Source organism: Ornithodoros turicata, chromosome 4, assembly GCF_037126465.1.
Source record: "Ornithodoros turicata isolate Travis chromosome 4, ASM3712646v1, whole genome shotgun sequence".
NCBI classification, from domain to species: Eukaryota; Metazoa; Arthropoda; class Arachnida; order Ixodida; family Argasidae; genus Ornithodoros; species Ornithodoros turicata.
Window position 1 is genome coordinate 3,806,547 of NC_088204.1, and position 21,024 is coordinate 3,827,570.

Here is a 21,024-nt window from a genome sequence, read left to right on the forward strand (position 1 = left end):
GGCAACACGTCCCTGAGCCTTGGAAGGAAGGACAAAAGACACAAACGAACAGCATTTACGTTCGTCGAAAAGACATGCGCTGCTAAGCCAGGTGCTTTGTGACGTATACCGCCGTAGCGTACTAAAAAGATTGTGTAGGTGTTACAAACCAGCGTTCTCTCGTTGACGGTATAGCCAGGGTCATGCTGAAGACTGTAAGGTGCCGTGTTCGAATCCAACCACCGGCTGTGGCGTCCGAGGTATTTCCCTGGGGTTTCCGCAAGGACATTCCGGAAGAATGTCGGCACGATGTTCCCTGTGAAGTCGGCCCAGGACGCACACTAACCCCCTCCTCCCCCCAACTCCTTCCTGCTGTTCTCTTTCCATCTTCCACGACTGTACGCCATTCATCATAGCAAGAGTTGCTTCGCGGCGCTAACACGAAATTTAAACGAAAAAATGTTACATAGTCAACGGTGCGATTGGAATTCCGGACTAATCCAGAATCCAACCTTAATTCGTGTGGTTAAAACCGACGCGTTCCACAAAGTACTGCTTAAAACAAAAACAAAAAAATGAGCACGATTCCGCCTGACAACAATGTTGCTCCAAGGTTGCCTTCGCACCCATTCCGGGAGCACGCCTGAGCCGTTGCTAGGAGACAACTCAATATCGTAAACTTAACAGAATCTTAATATCGCCACGTAAGAGGGGTTTATCTCAGAAGCATTCTTGTGAAGGCATTTTAATTGCAACGGAGGAAAACAGTGAGACAATGTGAGTAATACAGTAAGATCAGTAAGGCAAGACACAGAACTGAAGGGCTGGTATGCACGTTTTACGTTTCCAATGTAACACGTTGCGACTGTTCACCTCACGCGTGAACGTATTCACGAAATACCTTAATAATTCGCAAAATTGTTCATAAATTTATTCTGCAGTCTGCGAAATAACCCAATAATTCGTGCGATCATTGCACACGATTGATGTATTATTAGAGCGCGACACACACAAAGAAAAAAAAAACGTGTACAGTGACACGTAAATTACACGATTTTCACCTGAACACGCAAAATCGTATTAAGCAGGAAATCGTACTAAGCGGAAATTCGTATTAAGCAGGAAATCTCTATAAGAGGTACTCCTGTCGTCCTTCCTCACCAGCCTATCGCGGTTTTTCCAAGTTGACCCTTTCCCTTTTCGCAATGCAGCGTTAATTCGTATCATCGAAGTTTGATTCAATTCAATTCGTCGTACTTACTCGAAACACACGAATACCAAGTCGAAACCATGTGACAAAATATATCGTTCTCAAATGATATGTACAACATGTAGTTAAAAAATATATTCTTAACGCTCATTGTGTGCATTTATATATTCGCTATACTCCGCTTTAGAAATGAAGAGTTGAGGTTAGCCCATTCGATACGAGATGGTTCTCGCAAAAACTAGTTGTCGCGCGAGAGAAATCAAATGGCGTGATGGTCACTTGTTGCAGCACTTTGACTTGCTGGGCGTTTGTGCGAGTTGGACGTCTCCACTTTCCCGTGGAATCGATTTAGCGATCATGGCTCTGGAGAAAAAAAAATATATATCACAGGGAGGATTTTTAATCTATCTTCCATACACAATGCCAGACAGTGGCTGTAATGGCTCATATTACGCCTGTTCTAACGAGATATTGTTGTTACATCCACCTGTAAACCACCTGTCTATACAATAGGAGACATACAGACGGTTTTCGATTTTCAAATTATTTAAGCACCTGTTATTAATGTATCCCTGTATGCCAAATTGCGCATCATGAAGAAATGGCATGCTTCAGTCGTGCGCCTTCATAATGGAACATGCACGTGTGAACGTGCGAAAATGTGCATGTGAACATGTACACATGAATATGGGTATGCACACATGGAACATGTATGCACACACTAACATATAAAGGCTTGTGCATCTGAATATGTGCACTGGAACACGAACATGTGCATATAAATATGTGCACTAGGACATGTTTGCTAACATGTATAATTGGAACATGAACATGTGCACTGGAACATTTACCTATAGAAATATGACACGTGTATGCATACATAGGACACGCACATGTTAAAACATTAACGTGTGCATGTTATCACATGCATGTGAAAATGTATATTGGCATATTAATATGTGCACTGTGAAATGTGTATGTGCACTTGAACACGAACATGTGAAGGCACAGAGTGATACGTAAGTAGAGCTAAGAGGGGGAACAGGATTAAAATCTATTCATAGACCATTCATGAGGTGAGGTTAGGTTAGGTTGGGTTAGAAAAAGACAAGATATACCTCGTCAGCGATGCTACAGCCTCCTGGATGTTGGACCCGTCTTTGGCACTGGTTTCGATGAAAATGGCTTTAATTTCCTGAGTGTGTCCAAAAAACAGTGTGATCACCGAACGTCACGCACGAAGTCTTCGACATGAACCCGTTGAACATGTTGATCATGATAAATATACGGAAGTCGTTACCTCCGCTATCTTCTCTCCCTCCTCACGGCTGATAACAGTGTTGCCCTGCGATAGAGCCCACTCCCTCAGGTCCGTCTTGTTGCAGACTAGCATGATAGGGACGCCTCTGGAAGCGGCCTCCTGGCATTTGAAACAAACAAAAAAAAAGGATAATCTTATCCTTGCGTCACTATCTCGGACTAGGTCGATAAACGCCCCACGTGCCTGGGGACGCGGTGGGCGACAGCTCTGGAAGGGACGATGGCAGAAAAGAGGGTACCCTACACACATAACACGGCTTACCTCCAGGTCATTCGCCCACTGTCGGACATGGACGAAAGATTGTTCGTTGGTGCAGTCGTACATGAGCATGACGCCGTCGGCTTTCCGAAAGTACGACTGCGTGATGCACCGAAACCTAGAATATATGGCTGTCAAACAAACGCCGACCCCGAAGTCGTCGTCAGGTCTACCTTTCTTGGCCAGCCGTATCCCAAAGCTGAAGGCAGATGTTTTTCTCGTCTATGGACACGTTCTTCGTCTGAAAGTCAACGCCTGCAAAAAGAATTCTCTTGGACGTTATCGTTGCGACGCGGACAACGCGGACCTACCCAAAGTTGACGTCAGCTGCGGTAGGAAGATACCTTTGCTTAACCGCATGATGAATGATGACTTCCCGACAGAGGCGTCCCCGACAAAGACAACCTTGAACGTCTGTTCTGGAGGTCCGGAACAGAACCCGAAGACTTCCCCTGTAGCTTCCGTTGCCTTGGGTGACCCCGAATCACTCATGGTCGGCTGAGACGAAGACCTCCTCGACATCTTCCTCGGAACCGGTGTAGGGGGCTCCGAACTCGCTGAGACTTCTTCTTTGACGAATACGTCGTCGCATGAGGGACTTGAAGCCAGCTGTCGTGAGAGGTGCTTTCGGGGTCTCGTAGCAGGTTCTTGAGGTATGCTGCGTGTACGTGGTAACGGTACTGGAAGGGATACGGGCTTCTGGGGAGAGAGAGACCTCTGACGTCGTGTGTAGGCGGCGACGTTGGGATTGGATGGCCGCCGGAAGATGTCGACGGGGCTCGCCGTACGGTGGTACCTGCATTAGGACGACGGATGCATGTCAGTGTCCCGACAGAAATTATGAAGGTACGGCTAATCTCGATATGCCCATGTGCGCGTAAAAAGAGCGTCTAGAAAGCACAGTCCACAACACCTACGTATTTTACGTTTCAGTGCACTGCCCTGCTAAGGCAAACCACTTTCAAGTTACCTCGCGATGAAGGTTGTCACGTAAGCATCTAAGACACGGAAACAACGCCGGTGAAGAAAATAGCAGCGCGTTTCCAAACTTAGCCTGAAGACATGTGCTAGCGAAACTTCTGCTTCTTCGGAGAGGAAGGTCAAACACAGCCGAATCAACATGTGGCGCTGGTGTTTGTGCAGAAAGATTTATCTACAATATCGGAGAGCACAGGAGCTCAACTTCAGGATCACCTTCAGTTAGTAAAATGAGCGGTTCCATGCGCCTATGCATATATATATATATATGGCGTTATAGAGGGTTTTTCTTACCTCGCAGTGGTAGGATCCACACCCAACTGACGTTTAATCTCGCTGATCCTCCTGGACGACAGGGCCGCTCTGCTGGGCGTCGCCTGAGGTGAGGCTTCCACACTCTCCAGCTGTCGACATGAGTCATCTCCCCTTAATGACCCCCTCGCAACATTACCCACATTAACTTCACTCACACTGCACCAGGTGTTTCTGCTGCCTATTCCACTCTCACTGCTCGCAGAGATGCTCAAGTCCGGAGACACACTTTCACCGAGTGCAACGGGCAAGGATTCTGTCCCCCTCTCTGTCACGGAGGGACGCTTGGTCCTCGGGGCCGTCGGTGGAGGCGTCGCGGAAGCACGAGTTTGAACGGGAACGGTCACCATTGTTGGTTCAGGTTGAACCTCGTCTTCGGGAGTCGCTGCCTCTAGCGTCTGAACGGGAGACGAAAGGGACGAAGATGTCGAACTTCGCCGGCGTTGCCCAAGCGTCTCGTGGACGATGCGAGGCTTGAAGGTAAGGCTGTTCCCATCCTCTGGCTCGTCGAGCGATGAAAGTGGCGCCATCTCGGCAAGGCCCGGTTGATCAGCTTCTGCAACGGACCGAAGTGTGGACATGCCACTGTCTGAAACAGGATGGAAGAAGCGGAGGACGGCTGGCCTTAGTGTACAAGAGAGGATACCTCTTGTATCTGGTCCAGCCTTCTCGTTACAGAATACAGGTACTCCGGGGTCTTCTAGTCATCACTGTCTCTAAGACTTCTGTGTGTTTACTTCTGTGTTTACGATATGCAAGAGGAGTACCTGTGCCTTCAGAGACGGGAGCCAATGGGAGTTCGTTGGTCATCACTGGACTGGGTGGAGACCCTCCTTTTGACCATATTGCGGAAGCTCGCTCTTCTTCGTCAGGATCAAGGAAGTGAGGCCGATCCCGCAGGCTCCTATGAGAGTGATCACGTGTGAGGTCAGGAAACCGTGAACACTAACAGACCAACAGCATATGCTCTCAGCGCTCTAACCACTGCATCCATCTGAAACCGCAACCACTGAGACAAGTCTTCCCAATTGACGATTCCGCAAGCCAAGTCGTGGTGGAAGGTTTCCCCCTTTACCCATTTGGGAATCCCCCATATACGCGGGTTCAAACGGGTCTTACAACCCCCTCGCTTTAGTTACACGACCTGCCGCACAGATGGCGCTACGGAGGCAGATACCTGTCGCCCCACGTGATTTCCATCGAAGGCGATAGCCGCAAGCCCTTACAAATCACTTCACTGCACCTGCGACATCATCCATCAACTTCGCCGAAGATTCTTCGTTTCCTCAACAAAGACCTGACACAGACTCCGTCTTGCGTATATTGTTCTCACTTCGCTTGCAAAGATCGCGTCACTCAGGCGTTGTAGTTCACAGTCCCATCGCCAACACAGAAACTTGACGGCGTTATGTAATTTCAGCTCTGCGCCGAAATATCTGGCCGCATTGAGTGCGATCTGGAGCGTGATACAAGAAGCGGGACGCACCTGCGCGTGACTCTTCGATGACGGCTCGGAAGACAGGCGTATGCTAGTGCTGGAGGGGGAAAGGTTTCCGTGCACATGTGCGGCGAGACAGGTACACACTTGTGCACTTTTGTTCCTTCCTTATCCAAGGCCTCTTACTATGACAACTAAATTAGAAGTTTGTATACGCCGCTCAGGTCGTTCGAAATGAAAGAAATGAAAGCTGGAGACTATTCCTTCCACACTCTAAGAAAAAAAAAAGGAGTAATTTTACTCCTTTGGGGGAGTAAATGCTTTGCCACAAAAAAAAAAAAATAGTCCCTTTCGGGAATAAATGCACGGGAGTAAATGAATGTCGCAGATTTGAGACTGCATTTCACGCGCTGTTGTAAGAGTCCCAGGTACATAACTCGTGTGCATGCATGAAAATACGAGTACTATGAAGCAAACCGTCAACCGTGATGTATCGAGTGATATAAAACCTTGCGCCATACATAGGGCACAATTTGCGAAGAAAGATGCGCTAACTGTTTCTTACTCTGTGTGGCTGGAAAATTGCTACGTTTGCTGAGTTATACAGCCTTATACCATCAGATTGACCTAGGGCACATATTTATATAGACTGTTGCATTCTGGAGACCATTCGCGAAGTTCAGTGACAATCTGCAGTCTTGGGGAGTAAATGTCGGGACTAAAGGTCGGGTTAGGGGACCAAAATGGGGAGTAATTGCAGTCTAGGGGAGTAGAAGCTGCAATTACTCCCCGTTTTACTCCTTTTTTTTTCTTAGAGTGTAGGATGCCACAGTGCTTGCAGAGCTGTGTTACCAGAGTTTGTTTGTTTTTGTTGTTGTTTGTTTGTTTGTTTGTTTTTCCCTGATATCTTACGCGTGCTACATGTTGTTACGTATATACGTGTCACATGAGCGCTTGTTATCCAACGATAAATACTGAGCCTGCATTCCTAGTTTCACGCGCAAGGAGACAACAGCTGGACGCGAAGAAAATCAGCGCAGCTAACACCGAAAGTCGCGCGGCTGACATCTCCACCATTGTGAGGTGCCCGCGGGAGAGATCACGTGATTACGAGAACCAATAGGAATGGCCTAGGCTCTCGTTCCTCTGACGTCAGAGCTCTGCGCTCAAGTTTCTTCAAGTGCTTGTATCCCGGATTAATCGTTATTTCTTTCCTCGGTACTCTGGGGCGCAGTACGGTGTGCACCATGATTAACAAAAAAAACATATTACACCAAAGTGTCACAACCTGTTTGTGAGAAGAAAAAAAAAATATTTTGTTTTGGAGTCGTACTTGTTCTGACGTCATTGTGAACTTCGTGAGCAAAATTCGCTCATGGCAAGGATGGCTTCCTTGACGTGCTTCGACAGCGTCAGCGCATGTAGGACGCGCAGCAGGTACCTACACTGTAAACTGAAAAACACCCTTATGGGTGTAAATGGCTTGTCCTATAACTGACACCTCTTTTTACACCGTACATGGTCTGGAACACCCTTTTTAGAGGGTGCATCCCGTGTAAAACGCCCTTTGAAAGGGCGCTTTTTTCTTGAAAATGCCGTCTTTTGCACCCTTTATACACCTTTTAGGAGGGTGTTTAACGATCTTACACCCATCTAAAAGGGTGTTTAAAGGGTGCAAAAGAAGGCATTTTGAAAGAAAAGCGCCCTTCCAGGGGTGATTTACACGGAATACACCCTCTAAAAAGGGTGTTCCAGACCATGTACGGTGTAAAAAGAGGTGTCAGTTATAGGACAAGCCATTTACACCCATAAGGGTGTTTTCCAGTTTACAGTGATACCGCGCCCTTGCGTACCATAGAGCAAACACAGGAGGGCTCAGTGCTCGGCTCAACTGTATAACGTCACGATAGCTGTTGGAGGTAACTGTTGCGTACAGAGAGCAAGTGGTGAATACATAGTCATCAGGGTGACCTGCATAACCGTTTTAAACTCCGTGTCCTTCATTTGTGGAAGAAAGCGTTCCAAAGACTTGTCGCTCACCTGCTAGGGGCCCTAGGCGACAAGAAGTCCTGTCCAAAGTAGTCGGATAGGATTGATTCCCGGCGTGGCACCTAAACGACGAACGAAAATTTCCTTGAAATGTAGTAGGGGACACTCAATAGCGGAATATGGACAACAACGCAAGTGGGCAAACCGCTTATCGCGTGACTATTAGCGAATTCGGGTGGTCATTTCGTAGCAACACGTCCGAGGGCTTGGAAATTGCTAGTCGGCGACCGAGCTGGATCACGTGACCGTTGCCACCCGAACATGATTGCTAGGAATCTAGCGGTTTTAGGTACTCGGATCACGCTAGGGGTGTCGCGGTAGCAAGTCTTCGAGTTCTGTCGTCTGCTAAACCACGTGATTTCAACATGCGGGCCAATGAGGGCACTCGCCAACGTTGCAGAGCGGATGTGACGGCACCGGATACAGTTGAGCAATCTGCTGCTCGATCGTTTTGAGACCGGGCAAAAAAAGTGCTAGCTGGCAAATTCCGAGCGCTCGGAAAGCGTCACGCGAAATGCGAGATTGCTTCATTTTGACCAAGCGAACATGACTGCTCGAGATCTGGCAAAAAAGGTTGCTACGAAATGACCACCCGAATTCGCTATATGATGGAGTTAACGGACGCCCAAGACAACTTGCCTGTTGCGGCGACATTTTCTCGGCTTTTTCCAGCACGCTACGCAAGATATCGTTGGTGTCCTGCAGTCTCTTGTTAGCGTCCCTGGAAGCGATTAAAAAAAGGAGCTTCAACCTATACCACAGTTCCTTCTGCAGCCGAAGACTTACTGTAGATGCTGAAGCTGTCTCGTGACGAACCCTTGTTCTTGCAACACGTTCATGATCTTGTCGCGTTCGCTGCAAGGGCACATGAACGGTACAGTGGGGAAATAAGTGAGCGTGAACACTTACTCGTATAGCTGCTTGCACTTGTTTTCGTACTGGGTGCGTATCTGCGCAAGTTCGCTCCTGGTCAGGGCTACGTTGGACTGGGTGTCCATGAGGCTCAGTCTGAGCTGGCGATTTTCTTGGAGTGCTTCGTCCAGCTTAGAATGGACGGAAGTGAGCTTTTTGTCGTGGCTTTCATTCGCGCGAAGCCATTTTTCGACCTGAAAATGCAGTCACTGTTTTGCATGAAAGGGACACTCCGGTCTCGAGCACAAACCCGGAAACAACTGTCACCTCTGTACAATGTCCGCTCGTGATCGCGACCAGTATAAAACGAATATTTTGGAATGAATCCGTGACGTATAGTCAAAAGTCGAAAGGAAGCTGGAATTTTATTCCCAAATTGTATCCAAATTGTTCCAAACTGTTAAAGACTAGTGCAGAATAGCGAGATTGTTTCTACTATACGTATTTGTGCTATACGTAAGGAAGCTAAGAGATCATAGCAACGGGCCCTCAAAGATTGTGTCCAAGTGTTTCGTCTTCTTTTCTCGAGACGCAGTGTCGTAGCCAGGAAAATATTCCGGGTGGAGGGGGGGGGGATCCTATGGGGCCTTTATATGGGAAAACTCCCAAATAAAAAAAAAAATTCTTGGAACCCTCCCCCCAACCCCTGACTACGCCACTGTCAAACTGCACGTGTTCTTAGAGAGTCATGTTCTACCATGTACCAGGCCGTCTAATTTACCTTTTCGAAGAGCGACACGTGAGACTGCAGCTCGTCCATTTCTTCCGACATTCGAGCTTGCAGATTTTTTCTTTGAGCTTCAGCTTCTTCTTGGGCCTGTGAGGAAGGCTTCATTTGTCATATGCCGTCAACCCCCCACCCCTTCCCGACGGAGCTTGGGCTGCCTTGATATCGCTATACCATCCTTAACGCATGTTACCTTTTCTTTGGCCTGCTGCTCCATAATCTTGACCTGGCTGTCCATCTCTTCTTCCATTCTTCTAAGATGGCTCTCGTGTTCTTTCTTCTCTCTGCGTTACATTCGTCATTATCGTAGACAACGGGTGCATACAAGTAAGTAAGGCGCGTACCGTAGCCAAGTGCTTTCAAGTTGACAGTTCTCTTCCTGTAGCCTCTTCATGTTGTCCAGAAGATCCGCAATGACGTCTTCGAACCGTTCGACTACTTGAGGCCTGTCCGTCTTTTGCAGCTCCTTGTACAGAGCGTTGAGCGATTCTTGGCTAGGGGGTTCAAATGTTAATTAGTTCACGTATAATTATCGTTAATTCAGCATACACACACACATAAAGAGACGATGACGAAGTACGCGGATGCAGAACAGCGCAATCGCACGGATCGCAGGAAACAACACGCATAGCTGTCGTCTGCTAGAATAACAGCGAAAGACCTGGGCACCAATTGAAGAACTGCGCCAGTGACGCTGTTGCAACTATGGATATGGATATGGATATGGATATGGATACCCGGCTAGGGATCGTCATTCGTCAACTCTTTTACAATTCCGCGGGGCATGCAGGACTAACTTGACCAGCTATAAGAAAGTGAAGCCTGCTTTCGACGTACGAAGTTTAACACCGTTAACAATTAATGTCCGTATGTCGCGTGCAAACGAATTGTGTAGCAACTCTATGCTGAAGCATGCGACACCGTATTTATTTTATCATTACTGCCATGATATCAGTCTCTCTCCACACAAGCATCTTGTAAATAATTAATGGACTGGGTATATTTTTATTATTTTATTTTTATTTTTTATTATTCTAGTATGTTTTTTTTTATGCTGAGCAACCCATTTTCTTACTTAAGGGGACCATAGAAGAGACTCCCGAATAATCTGAGTTCTTAGCGGAGAATAGCTCTCAATGATGACTTTTATCCGAAACGTGTTTGATGTTTGTCATCATTCAACGCGGGTACAGTTCACGTGCAAAAGAAGCGTAAGTAATGCCCCCCCACCCTACATAAAGCGGCCTGGCGTCACTTCCATCATTGCAGCGTGGAAAGTCACCTGCTTCTGACGTCACATCTAGTTTCTCCGACGCGCCGGCAGTAGTCGGGTCGCAGCAGTCGCCTTTTTCTTTTCTTCTTTTTTTTGCCGTGGTTTTTAGAGAGTACCTCCGTTATTTTAACCAGTGTTTGGTTTATACTCCGCATGATGAATGTATTAGCGGCCGGATTGAGGCACATTTTTGTCTTTTGACTTTTCAGATGTATTTCAGATGTATTTTCGGGTCTACTGTGGCACTTGCAAAATAATAGCCTTTCACGTATTTCTTATATGGTACATAGGGTTCTATGCTACCCAACCAGTATGCTACCCAACAATTCAGCCATGTAGGACCAGCCGCGGTGTGCTTGCTTCACTGACGCTGTGTTTTCGTTCAGGTATTCCCATACCTGTTCCTGGTACAAATTTATGCGACCTGTAAGGTCTTTAGTTCATCCACTTTTCAAGAGCGGAAACGGGATGCCGTCTTTCTCGACTCATCGCCTCCCAACTTCTAACCAAATACCCTCGAACCCAGACGCGCGCCTCTTTCCTTTCAAGGGCGATAGGTGGCGCCAGTTCTTCCGCAAAAAGTGGTAACACAGCGAACAGCCAACTGTACTCTCAGGCGTCTCTCGTGATCACAGGTTTAATGCGCCACTAAGGTTATACGTATTATCATTATATTCTCGTATTACTCTCACTTTCCAGCTCAAGAGAGAAGAAAACCCGTGTTGCCCTCTTCTTCAGTTTCTGGGAACTCCAAGAACATATTTCGTCTCGTTGCAAAGAGACCGCGCAAGAGCCCAGGAAAAACGAAGTGCGCATATATCCACATCGTGACCCATTCCACCTGTTCTATTCACGACAGCGCCTTTCCAGCATTCAGCGTTGCCAACCTATTTGTTCGATAGGTTATGTGTTCACACGCATAAAAGAGTATCCTTGCCGCACGAATGCCGCTGGTGAAAGTGTACGCGAGATATATTGCCGCAACTAATATACCCTGCACATCGCCAGGGTTGTTATACCTAGATTGTAATTTATGAACCGTTGAGTGTGAACGAACAGTCCTTTTGCAGGAATGGTGAGATGACAAGCGAAGCTGGTGCCAAGGATTCACGACGAAAAAAAAAAACTGGAGACTACACAGAGAACGTAGAAACAACTAGAGAACGGTAATGATATCGGAAACCGAAACGCTTACCGCGGTCCTCCATTACCGTAAACAGAAATATCGTATGAGCGATTTTTCGTTTTATTTTTGTGTTTTGGTGATTCCGTTCCTCGTAATATATGCCCTGAATATCACACGAGAGCACGGAAAGCGCTCTTCTCAGTCTGCATGACTCATGACGCCAAACACATGCGACCTATACGCAACAGACTCCACGACATATGAAAACGCAAGCATATATATAGGTCGGGTCACGCCGCATCTTGAGTTGCTGGACTCGGACCTTGAGCGCGACACTGACGTGTTTGTGAAAACGACGATAAAAACCAGAGACACGAAACAGAAACAGACAACACGACACGACACGTTTGAGAACGTGTCGTGTTGTCTTTTTCTGTTCCGTGTCTCTGGTTTTTATCGTCGTTTTCAAAATGTACCAGCTCGCCTGCACCCTTGCACTTCTACCACTGACGTGTTTCTCCATATCTTTTTTTTTTTTAATCCTGCAAGTTGTATGCGTCCCACCGATGCGAAATTACATCTGTACAGTGTGTACGCGTGACACCGAAGCAGCACTTGGGCAAAATAAACGGTGTGCCCTACTGGGATGAACGAGCTGTCCTGCCGCTGCGCAGTAACAGCGGTTCCCATTACCGGAAACAGTAAAGGAAACGAAATTGAAAGGATTCTATCAGAAACGGATATAACGGAAACGAAAACACGCCCGTTCCCCTCCCTTGGAAATAACCTGGCTAGTGTTGTTCTTGCTGCATTCCCTAGTCTCGGAGGCAGGTATTTTGCTTCATTAATCCCCTTTGCTTAATCCGTTCGCCCAGTAGTTGATTTGCAAAAAAGAGCTGTCGAGGTTTTCTTTTCTTTTTTTTGTGAAGCTCTACAAGCGCGATGTGCTTCCTGTAGGTGCTTGCGCTTTTGGTTGCGGTGGAAAAAACTTCTTCTAAAACTCTCTATATTGACCTGTACATGACTCCATACTGGAAATACACTCGAAAGTATCTACAGATTAGCTCACTTGATCATGTTCCCTGCTTTGGCCAACTCGGTGGTTAAATTCTGCCAGGCCTTGTGAGTGGTCCACACCTTGTCTCCCAGCTGACCCACATCCGTGACAGACTCCCTGCGATCTGTCGCTTCCTCAACGGAGGAACTCCGCGAGGGACTCGGCGTGTCCCCGCACGTACCCGGGTACTGCGTTAGGAAATCCGAGAAACCCTGCTTGAAGTCGTTGAAGTCGATCTTGCCGTCACGGTCGTGGTCCAGGTCTTCAAAGATGGCGTCGGCGTCTTGGCTGGTGATGCTGAAGCGACTGCAAAGTTTGCGCAATTCTTCTTGGTCCAGGAAGCCTACAAATTAGAAATAGGGGTGGCGGGCGTGCCTCAAGAAGTGTATGGTAGTCTCCGAACGTTGATATTGAAGAAGCGAGGCTATGGTACGACAGACATACCATAGACGAGTATGTGCTCATAAACGCATGCGTGTGCTTACTCGTACCTCGGTTAGGCCTAACCGAGATACGAAGATGACACTGACCGTGTATTCACACGAGCGACATTCCCCTAGAAGCGGAAGGATGCGATATTCCGTAGCAGGCGACAGGAAAACACGCTGACGGCGCGTCGTCTGCTAAGTGTCGTCTGCTATAGGTGGGCAGTACGCCACTCCCAATATTCCGCACCGTGTGAGTGCTCAACGTAACACGGGGCTGAATTTCGGCTCTGTGAGCAGTGTTTTCGCTTTTTCTTCCACTAGAATATTCCGTGAGGACGTCGCTCGTGTGAATACGCGGTGAGAAGATATTCGGATGTCCGAGGCTCACATTCGGAGGAACATCTACTGACCTGTACCACTCGTGTCGCAAGCCTTGAAGAGTTGTTCCAGTTGCAGCGTAGCCATGTTTGTACAATTGTAACGGAGGCGTGAAAGTGCCTCACTGTCCGATAGCCAAACCCGACCAGTTCAGCTCAGTACAGACGGCCATCACCTGAGTATGCATAGAGAGAATAGTCTTATAATATTATATATTAATTATATATTCTCTAAATAAAAATGTGTAACTGTAGAGTGACTACAATTACACCTTTTGAGACGCCCATGCGATGTTTAGGGACCATGTGCAATGCAGTGGAGTAAATACCAGGCTCGGGGGACTAAAATGGGATGTAACTGGCGTGATAGGGGATGCGATAAAAGCTGTAATTAGTCTTCCAACACTATTCTTTTTTTTTTTCTCAGAGTGTATGGTTATGGCAAAGCCATTAACAATCAACGAGAACAATGCGAAGCATGTGCGCTTTGACGTAAATATTGCAGCACATTGCACACGGGCTCCGGTGGGCAGTTACGAACATATATTCCGCTCACCAAGCCAGTCACAAAGGAAGATTACGAGTAGAAAATATTGCCCACACTGACTGTGACAAGAACACAATGTGAGATTCACTTTTGAGGTCATTTTCGTCCCGAATATTTTTTTCTTCTAATCTATATCAATCACCTATAGCTGCTATTCACTTTCATCCCCGACATAAATGCCCTATATCCAAGCTGCAATTATGGATGAAATAAATACTCGAGAAATTTTATCAAATAAATCTGAATTAATTTAAAACTTTCAGCTGCGCTTTCTTGTTTGTTTGTTTGCTTAAGCACTGAACTGAAAGAGCTAAGGCAGGAACGCTTAGATTACAAGTATAAAAGTATCAGGGTTTCGCTTTTGATTGTGGAAAGAATTCAGACTCGAGAGTTTATGTATTTCCGATGAACAATACGTTAAATAAATTACATTTAAAAGTAAGTATGTGGGTATGTTTGCTCCTGAAAGTGAACCATTATTTAATTTCTTTTTCGTCAAACAAAGATACCAAATGCTGCTTCAAAACACTTTTCAGTTGAAGTGTTTTTCCACTGGCCTTTTTTAAACTCTTTTTCTTAAGAAAAACACAACAAAGGATTCGAAAGATTCGCGGGTTCGCAGAACCCATCCTTGGATTCGGAAACTTCTGTATTCGTCCCATCACTAATATAAATGTAGATACACTGTAAACTGGAAAACACCCTTATGGGTGTAAATGGCTTGTCCTATAACTGACACCTCTTTTTACACCGTACATGGTCTGGAACACCCTTTTTAGAGGGTGTATTCCGTGTAAATCACCCCTGGAAAGGGCGCTTTTCTTTGAAAATGCCCTCTTTTGCACCCTTTAAACACCCTTCTAGGAGGGTGTAAGATCGTTAAACACCCTCCTAAAAAGGTGTATAAAGGGTGCAAAAAACGGCATTTTCAAGGAAAAGCACCCTTTCAAAGGGCGTTTTACACGGGATACACCCTCTAAAAAGGGTGTTCCAGACCATACGGTGTAAAAAGAGGAGTCAATTATAGGACAAGCGATTTACACCCATAAGGGTGTCTTTCAGTTTACAGTGTATGCATATGTAAAAGAGAATGAGCGCACGGCCTCTCAGCTCTCTCACAGGTGGCTTCGAGTAGCAGAAATACGCCATTTTATGTTCTCCGGCACCTGTTTGCGGCAACTGCGAATGTGTTTCCCGGGAAATAAGAAACGCGTCTGCCCACTAGGGGGACGTCTCTCACTAAGTACGCACAACTCAAAACGTACGTTCTCGCACTGTAATCTGAAAAACACCCCTATGGGTGTAAATCGCTTGTCCTATATTTGACTCCTCTTTTTACACCGTATGGTCTGGAACACCCTTTTTAGAGGGTGTATCCCGTGTAAAACGCCCTTTGAAAGGGTGCTTTTTCTTGAAAATGCCGTCTTTTGCACCCTTTATACACCTTTTTAGGAGGGTGTTTAACGATCTTACACCCTCCTAAAAGGGTGTTTAAAGGGTGCAAAAGAGGGCATTTTCAAAGAAAAGCGCCCTTTCCAGGGGTGATTTACACGGAATACACCCTCTAAAAAGGGTGTTCCAGACCATGTACGGTGTAAAAAGAGGTGTCAGTTATAGGACAAGCCATTTACACCCATAAGGGTGTTTTCCAGTTTACAGTGCGGGAACGTATTCAAATGGCCTGCACGCAAACCTCGGTTTCCGCACTGTCGATCGCGTGGCTTATGTCCGGGTGCAAAGTATTCCCGGATTAAAGAGATTAAAGAAAGGGTTAAACAAGATAAAAGTGCGCAAAAGGAAAAGGGACGCAATACAAACAATTCTTCTCCGTTTTCGGTTTTAATCAAAAAACACCGTAAAACGTATGCCGGGTAAATTTTCCCTTATTCGGTTTTAATAAAAAAAACACCGAATACAGAGGGACATTCTAGGACATGACAGAGATGAATTGCTGCACATGCCCAGTAAGTAAGTTGTTGACGCAGAACAACGAACAGAACAACGTACAGGTGGTGGTGGTGGTGGTGATGATGGTGATGGTGAAAGGGCTTGCCGTTGTCGGCCTCACGTATGTGGGCAACGTCACGACTGACGCCCTGGGAAATGTGCGTCCTGGGCCGACTTCTAGGGGAACTGTGCCGACAAATGTCTGAAAGCGTCTGAGGAAAACCCAGGAAAAACCCCAGACAGCACAGCCGGCACCGGGATTCGAACCCGGGTACCTCCCAGTCCCAGGGGAACAACGTACAGAAATGCGATGGTTGCGTAAAATATCCGTCGAATAACGCGTCCTGGAGTAGACAGTCCCGAGTGGCTCGAGACTAACATCTCCATTTTTTTTTTTTTTTACAAATCAATCAACCAATCAATTCGTTTACTTTTTCGTTAGCCGTAAAACACTACCGCAGTGAACAACGCCATGTTGAATGAGCGTTGTGCGAAAATTGCATCGTGGTTTCTATATGCGCCGATAACTGTCCGGTAAACCATGCATACAAGCCAGAAAAAACGTCGAAAAACGCCGATTGCGTGAAAATCAATAAGCATCGAAAAACATACGCCGAATCTGCCCGAAAATAAAGACCGAAAATTCGGAACCCTATACCTATCAGTACTCCGCCGTCCCATATTACCGCAGTTGCGCTTTCAGGTTCAGGTTTCAGGTTTCCGGTTTTATTTACTCTTTCTGAGTTTCAATGAATTACAAATGGGACTGTGAGGGCATTAAAAGTGTTTAAAAAAGGCTTTAAAAGTGTTGTGCCAATATTGTAGTTGAAGGTGGACCATGTGGCTGCGCGTGTTTATTACTGGAAAGAAATAGTCTCGCAATACCTGGAGATAATTGAGATGAGATAAACCACTGAGTGCTGATTTTTAGACAGCCGTTTCCCCATACAGTACCTGCACACTCTCTCGCCTAATTATTTATGGTCTTCGGACTACCTTTGCGTTTGCTAGTGGTTTATCCAAAAGTGGAAAAATTCGGCTATCTGGTAAAGGCCTACACTCTTAAAAATGAACTTCACCGCATAGCACGCTCCTAGCCAACCATTATCTCGAATGATATCGTTATCTGCCCTGATTTGTTGAAAACACGGGGCGTACGCCTTTTCTGTGACAATTATGAACAGCATAAGTGTCACAGAAACGGCGTACGCCCCCCGTTTTCAACAAATCAGGGCAGATAACGATATCATTCGAGATGATGGTTGGCTAGGAGCGTGCTATGAGGTGAAGTTCATTTTTAAGAGTGTAGATAGAAGGAGAAACCTCGGGTCAGGAGGCGCCAATATTTCGAACGGAGTGTGTCGTTTCACCTGGCCCATTAGGCCCTTCTGCTTCAATAAGATAGCGCTTTATTTGCTAGGACGTCATCAAGACCAGCTTTCTTCTTCCTTTTTCGTGAAACTGACAGTTAGCAACAGAGTAGTTTTGCTTCTTTTTCAAGTAGAAGCAAGATCCTAAAGATTATCTTCCGGCTTTGCACGGAAACAAAGGAAAGTATGCCCTTCTGTCACTTTCGCTCGAAATTTGGGGTCTTGTCGAGGTTTGTGTCCCTTTAAGTACAATATAACGATACTCTAACCATCGGAAGAATCGGCAGAACGGAAGATGGTGACGTTTCGGCCAGATGGATTTCACCCGACGTATGGCACAACTTCAGCAACTATACCTTGAGCAACCAGCTAGAATTTCGTAGTTCGAGGTATCGTGCCTGTGCTGGATCGAAGGTACGGGGTACTCTCGGTGGATATGTTGCCAGGGGGAAGGGAGAAATTATGCGAGGGAACAACTCGAACGCCTATATGAAGGGAATAGACGATTTCAGAAAATCCCAGCGCTCCTTGCGGCTCGCATTGCATCCTGGGAAATTACTGGAGTAAGGAGTGGTGTACGTTTCGTTTTCGCTGACCTTGACTCCTCGTGGACAATCGGCTTAGAGAGAAAGAAACAAAACAGCCTAGAGACTTTCTCCTCAGCCTTTGTTTCCAGCAAGTTCCCAGAGTTCAAAGCGGCGCTAAGCTCTTTGGGATTTTCCTAGCAAACTCGGAGTTGGTCAATCAATATTTCCATAAATCAATTATTCACTCTCTCTCATGAAATGTGATTCCTTTTCTCTCTCTCTCTCTCTCTCAGCCCAAGTTCTCAGATAAATTGGTTTTAAAACAATAAAATTGATTTTAAGAAACAGCGTGTGCAGACGTTTGTGAAGTACTTCGCACCAAGTATATGCTGCCGAGAGTACTATAAGCTTAGCTGGTACATCACAAGCTGGGTCCCTCCCCCTCTTACCGCCCCTCCCACTCCTTCTCTCCAGATTGAAAAACACACCTTGACATAACGCGTGACCACGTTAAAAGTTGAGTTGTTAAATCTCCTGGAACAGGAGTATAGATGACAGCTCTGCGGGTGATTCTTCGCAAGCTTATATGACAACGAAAAGTGGGGGTTCTGTCCCCTTTTGCAGGTCAATAATGAATAAACAAACAAACAAGAAAAATGCCTGCGTGAATTTCTTTTTTTTCTTTCGGTATAATGAAGGACTCAAAGAGGACGGTAAACAGGACAGGGCACAGCTGTCCAAACCGATTAGTCATCGCTCCCGGGAAAGCCGTCGTCCTTGTGGAAACCGTTGCTGACGTATATCTACGTATCGATATACAGTCTACAAAACGGGGAATATGGGAGACAAGGATACCGATGAGCAGTGGAGTCCTTATCAGTTGCGCACATACTCCATCAAATTTGTCGAAGCACTCCAGATAAAAATGACCCGACGGAGCGGTATCACTAATAACAAAAAAAAGGATGGAGATGCCATACTCGTCATATTGCTACTGATCTATTTACTCTAGGTGAATTACTGTGAAAGTTATTTAGGAAATCGCCGTGTTATCTCGAAGAGTTTTAAAATTATTAGCGTGACAACATGCTGCAACAGCACTGGTACCATACGTCAATCAAATTCGACCAAAAATCCGAGACTGTGTATACTGCGCTACTTCGCAGTCGAAGCTTCAACATGTTACTTCCCTTAGCCCACAATGATTAATCGTGAAGAACGAGAATTAGCCGAGGCAGGCTACAAATATGGATGACACAAAGACGTGTGGCTCCATGTGCCCAAGAATCAATGAAATCAAACAAATCAGGCAAAGTGTGCTGACGACAGGACTCGAATCTACACTGGTGTAACCTGGTGTAAACGTAGGTGTAACGCACCGCTGTCGTGGTGTAATGGTAGCACCCCTGATCGCAGATCGGGAGGATCTAGGTCAGCACCTTCTTCCTGAGTCGTTTGATTTCAGTGATTATAATCGTGCGGTCTCAAATCTCCGCACGATATGGATTACGCTACAACGGTCTATACACATAGCAGCCTGGTTTCCTGGAGTGAGGCAACGGATACTCACAGAGATCCAGTGTTTGCACCACCTTTTTTAACGTCGGAAGACATACGCGCACTTGTTCGACGAATGGGTATCCACAAGCACTATATCCCCCACGTTGACGCATGCACGAACACAGATACAATAAAAGCAGATTGCAATATACAATTCCAGCGGCGCCACGACAGGTGCACAAGCTCTCTACGCGGGCTTTGACGCACGTCCAATGGTAAGGCGGGAGCAGTTAGCAGACGAACGGCAAAACGCGATACTTTCACTTTTCTTTCCTTTTTTCGATGCTTACTTGATACAGACTTTTTTTTTTTTTCCTTTCTACGAGAAATCACGTGATCTTAATACGAATCTCGCCCAGATTGGAGGAACATAGCGACAATCGCAAACTTGAGTAAACGAACGCAGCTGTGTATGCCTGTCGTCTGCTTCTGATGCTCACGCAGCGCGCTGGCCCTGGCGTGAGAGTATAGCCTCGTAGCATACTGAGTGAGGGCCGCAAGAGAGGGAACACGCGCTTGATATAGTAAATTTTTCCACATCATGCTGCAAAACATTTCGTTGTACGTCATCTTGTGTTCTGCTCCTCCGAGCTTCCGCGGAAACAGAAACCACATCACTCCCCTGGTATTCAACTAGCAGACGACAACTGACCGGGACATAAAATAGCATAAACCAACGCCTCCTGCATATAAACGCGGGCTAGCTGATGATGAAACGAGCCCAAGAGGCTTTTTGGAAGCCGCTTAGGTTGAGTTGGTTTCCCGAATTCTGTCTCGAAGTCAGTTTTCTCGAAACAGCAACGACAACAACTTTATTTTTAAGATGATGTATGGTTAGGTTCATCGCTGGGGACAATACTCTACCCCATTGCCGGTGGTGATGTGGAGAATGGAATAATGAGCCCCTTCACAACAAGTATCGAGCTTGAGACTTCGTTGTGTTTGTCCCCTTTTTCCGTGTCCAGCTTGGGAGAGAGTCCAGCTGATTAAGAGACGCGGAGAGAGTGCGAAAACAATGCTTGGTTGTCTGCGAAGAGGAAGAATCTTTTCCGCTCAATAAACCTCTACCCGAGAAACGTCATCATGACGTTGGTAGACAGACTGAAACCGAAACAGATCGGAAGGCGAGAGCTGGGTTAAACGAATGGCCACTTGTTCGCTGCCTCCTATTGAAAGAAAAGTAGGACCGAAGGTCGCGTCCCTTTCAGAGACAATCGTAATCCCCTCAAGACCGTGGCTTTCGGGCGCTACCTTGTTGACCACTAGCTTTGAACGTAGTTCAACTCTACCAAATTGGTGGCGCTGTCGAACACTATGACGTCATTTGTTTACAAACAGGGAGAGGTCTTACAGCAAGTGCTTCCTTCTCTGTTGTCGTATAATTTATTTCAGTGTTAGAGAACGTGTGTGAGTGGTATCCAATGACACTTAGTCGTTCGTCCTGTTTGTCTTTACGTCGCTGGTACAGGATGGCTCCAGTCCCGTTCAGTTTTCCCAATTTTTCATTGCTCAGTCTTCGTTTCATCATGGAATCCACCAGTCCTCGTGTGCTGTGCGCTCGCCACAAAAGACTGGAACTACAAGTCGAGCAAGATGACTTGCACGTAATATGACCGATTGGTCCCGGC

General features: G+C 46.4%; 1 protein-coding gene across 4 annotated transcripts; it reads right to left on the reverse strand.

The window, feature by feature from the left end:
• Positions 1-1,309: 1,309 nt before the first annotated feature.
• On the reverse strand, positions 1,310-19,828 carry LOC135390737 (ras and EF-hand domain-containing protein homolog). 4 transcript variants are annotated; one of them, XM_064620590.1, is made up of 19 exons: positions 19,407-19,828; positions 13,479-13,621; positions 12,653-12,983; positions 9,529-9,678; positions 9,378-9,468; positions 9,179-9,274; positions 8,455-8,651; positions 8,332-8,400; positions 8,185-8,266; positions 7,537-7,607; positions 4,826-4,962; positions 4,041-4,647; positions 3,484-3,564; positions 3,080-3,426; positions 2,942-3,023; positions 2,772-2,886; positions 2,490-2,609; positions 2,308-2,384; positions 1,310-1,552 (listed from the first exon to the last, which is right to left on the reverse strand). In XM_064620590.1, the coding sequence occupies exons 2-19, from the start codon at positions 13,531-13,533 to the stop codon at positions 1,465-1,467; spliced, it is 2,796 nt and encodes a 931-aa protein (XP_064476660.1). In that variant the 5' UTR covers positions 13,534-13,621; positions 19,407-19,828; the 3' UTR covers positions 1,310-1,464. The 4 variants fall into 4 exon arrangements, with proteins under 4 accessions (XP_064476660.1, XP_064476661.1, XP_064476659.1 ...); XM_064620591.1 differs by having other exon boundaries at positions 3,080-3,564; positions 4,041-4,150; positions 4,217-4,647; positions 19,407-19,827; XM_064620589.1 differs by having other exon boundaries at positions 3,080-3,564; positions 4,041-4,614.
• Between the last annotated feature and the right edge of the window lie 1,196 nt (positions 19,829-21,024).

Excerpts from the sequence above, each read along its gene's own strand:
- LOC135390737 (XM_064620588.1), bottom strand. The coding sequence starts at position 13,533 with ATGGCTACGCTGCAACTGGAACAACTCTTCAAGGCTTGCGACACGAGT. Across the intron at positions 2,887-2,941 it reads GATACGGCTGGCCAAGAAAG|GTTTCGGTGCATCACGCAGT; the intron begins GTAGACCTGACG and ends CATATATTCTAG. Across the intron at positions 2,610-2,771 it reads AGTGGGCGAATGACCTGGAG|GAGGCCGCTTCCAGAGGCGT; the intron begins GTAAGCCGTGTT and ends TTCAAATGCCAG.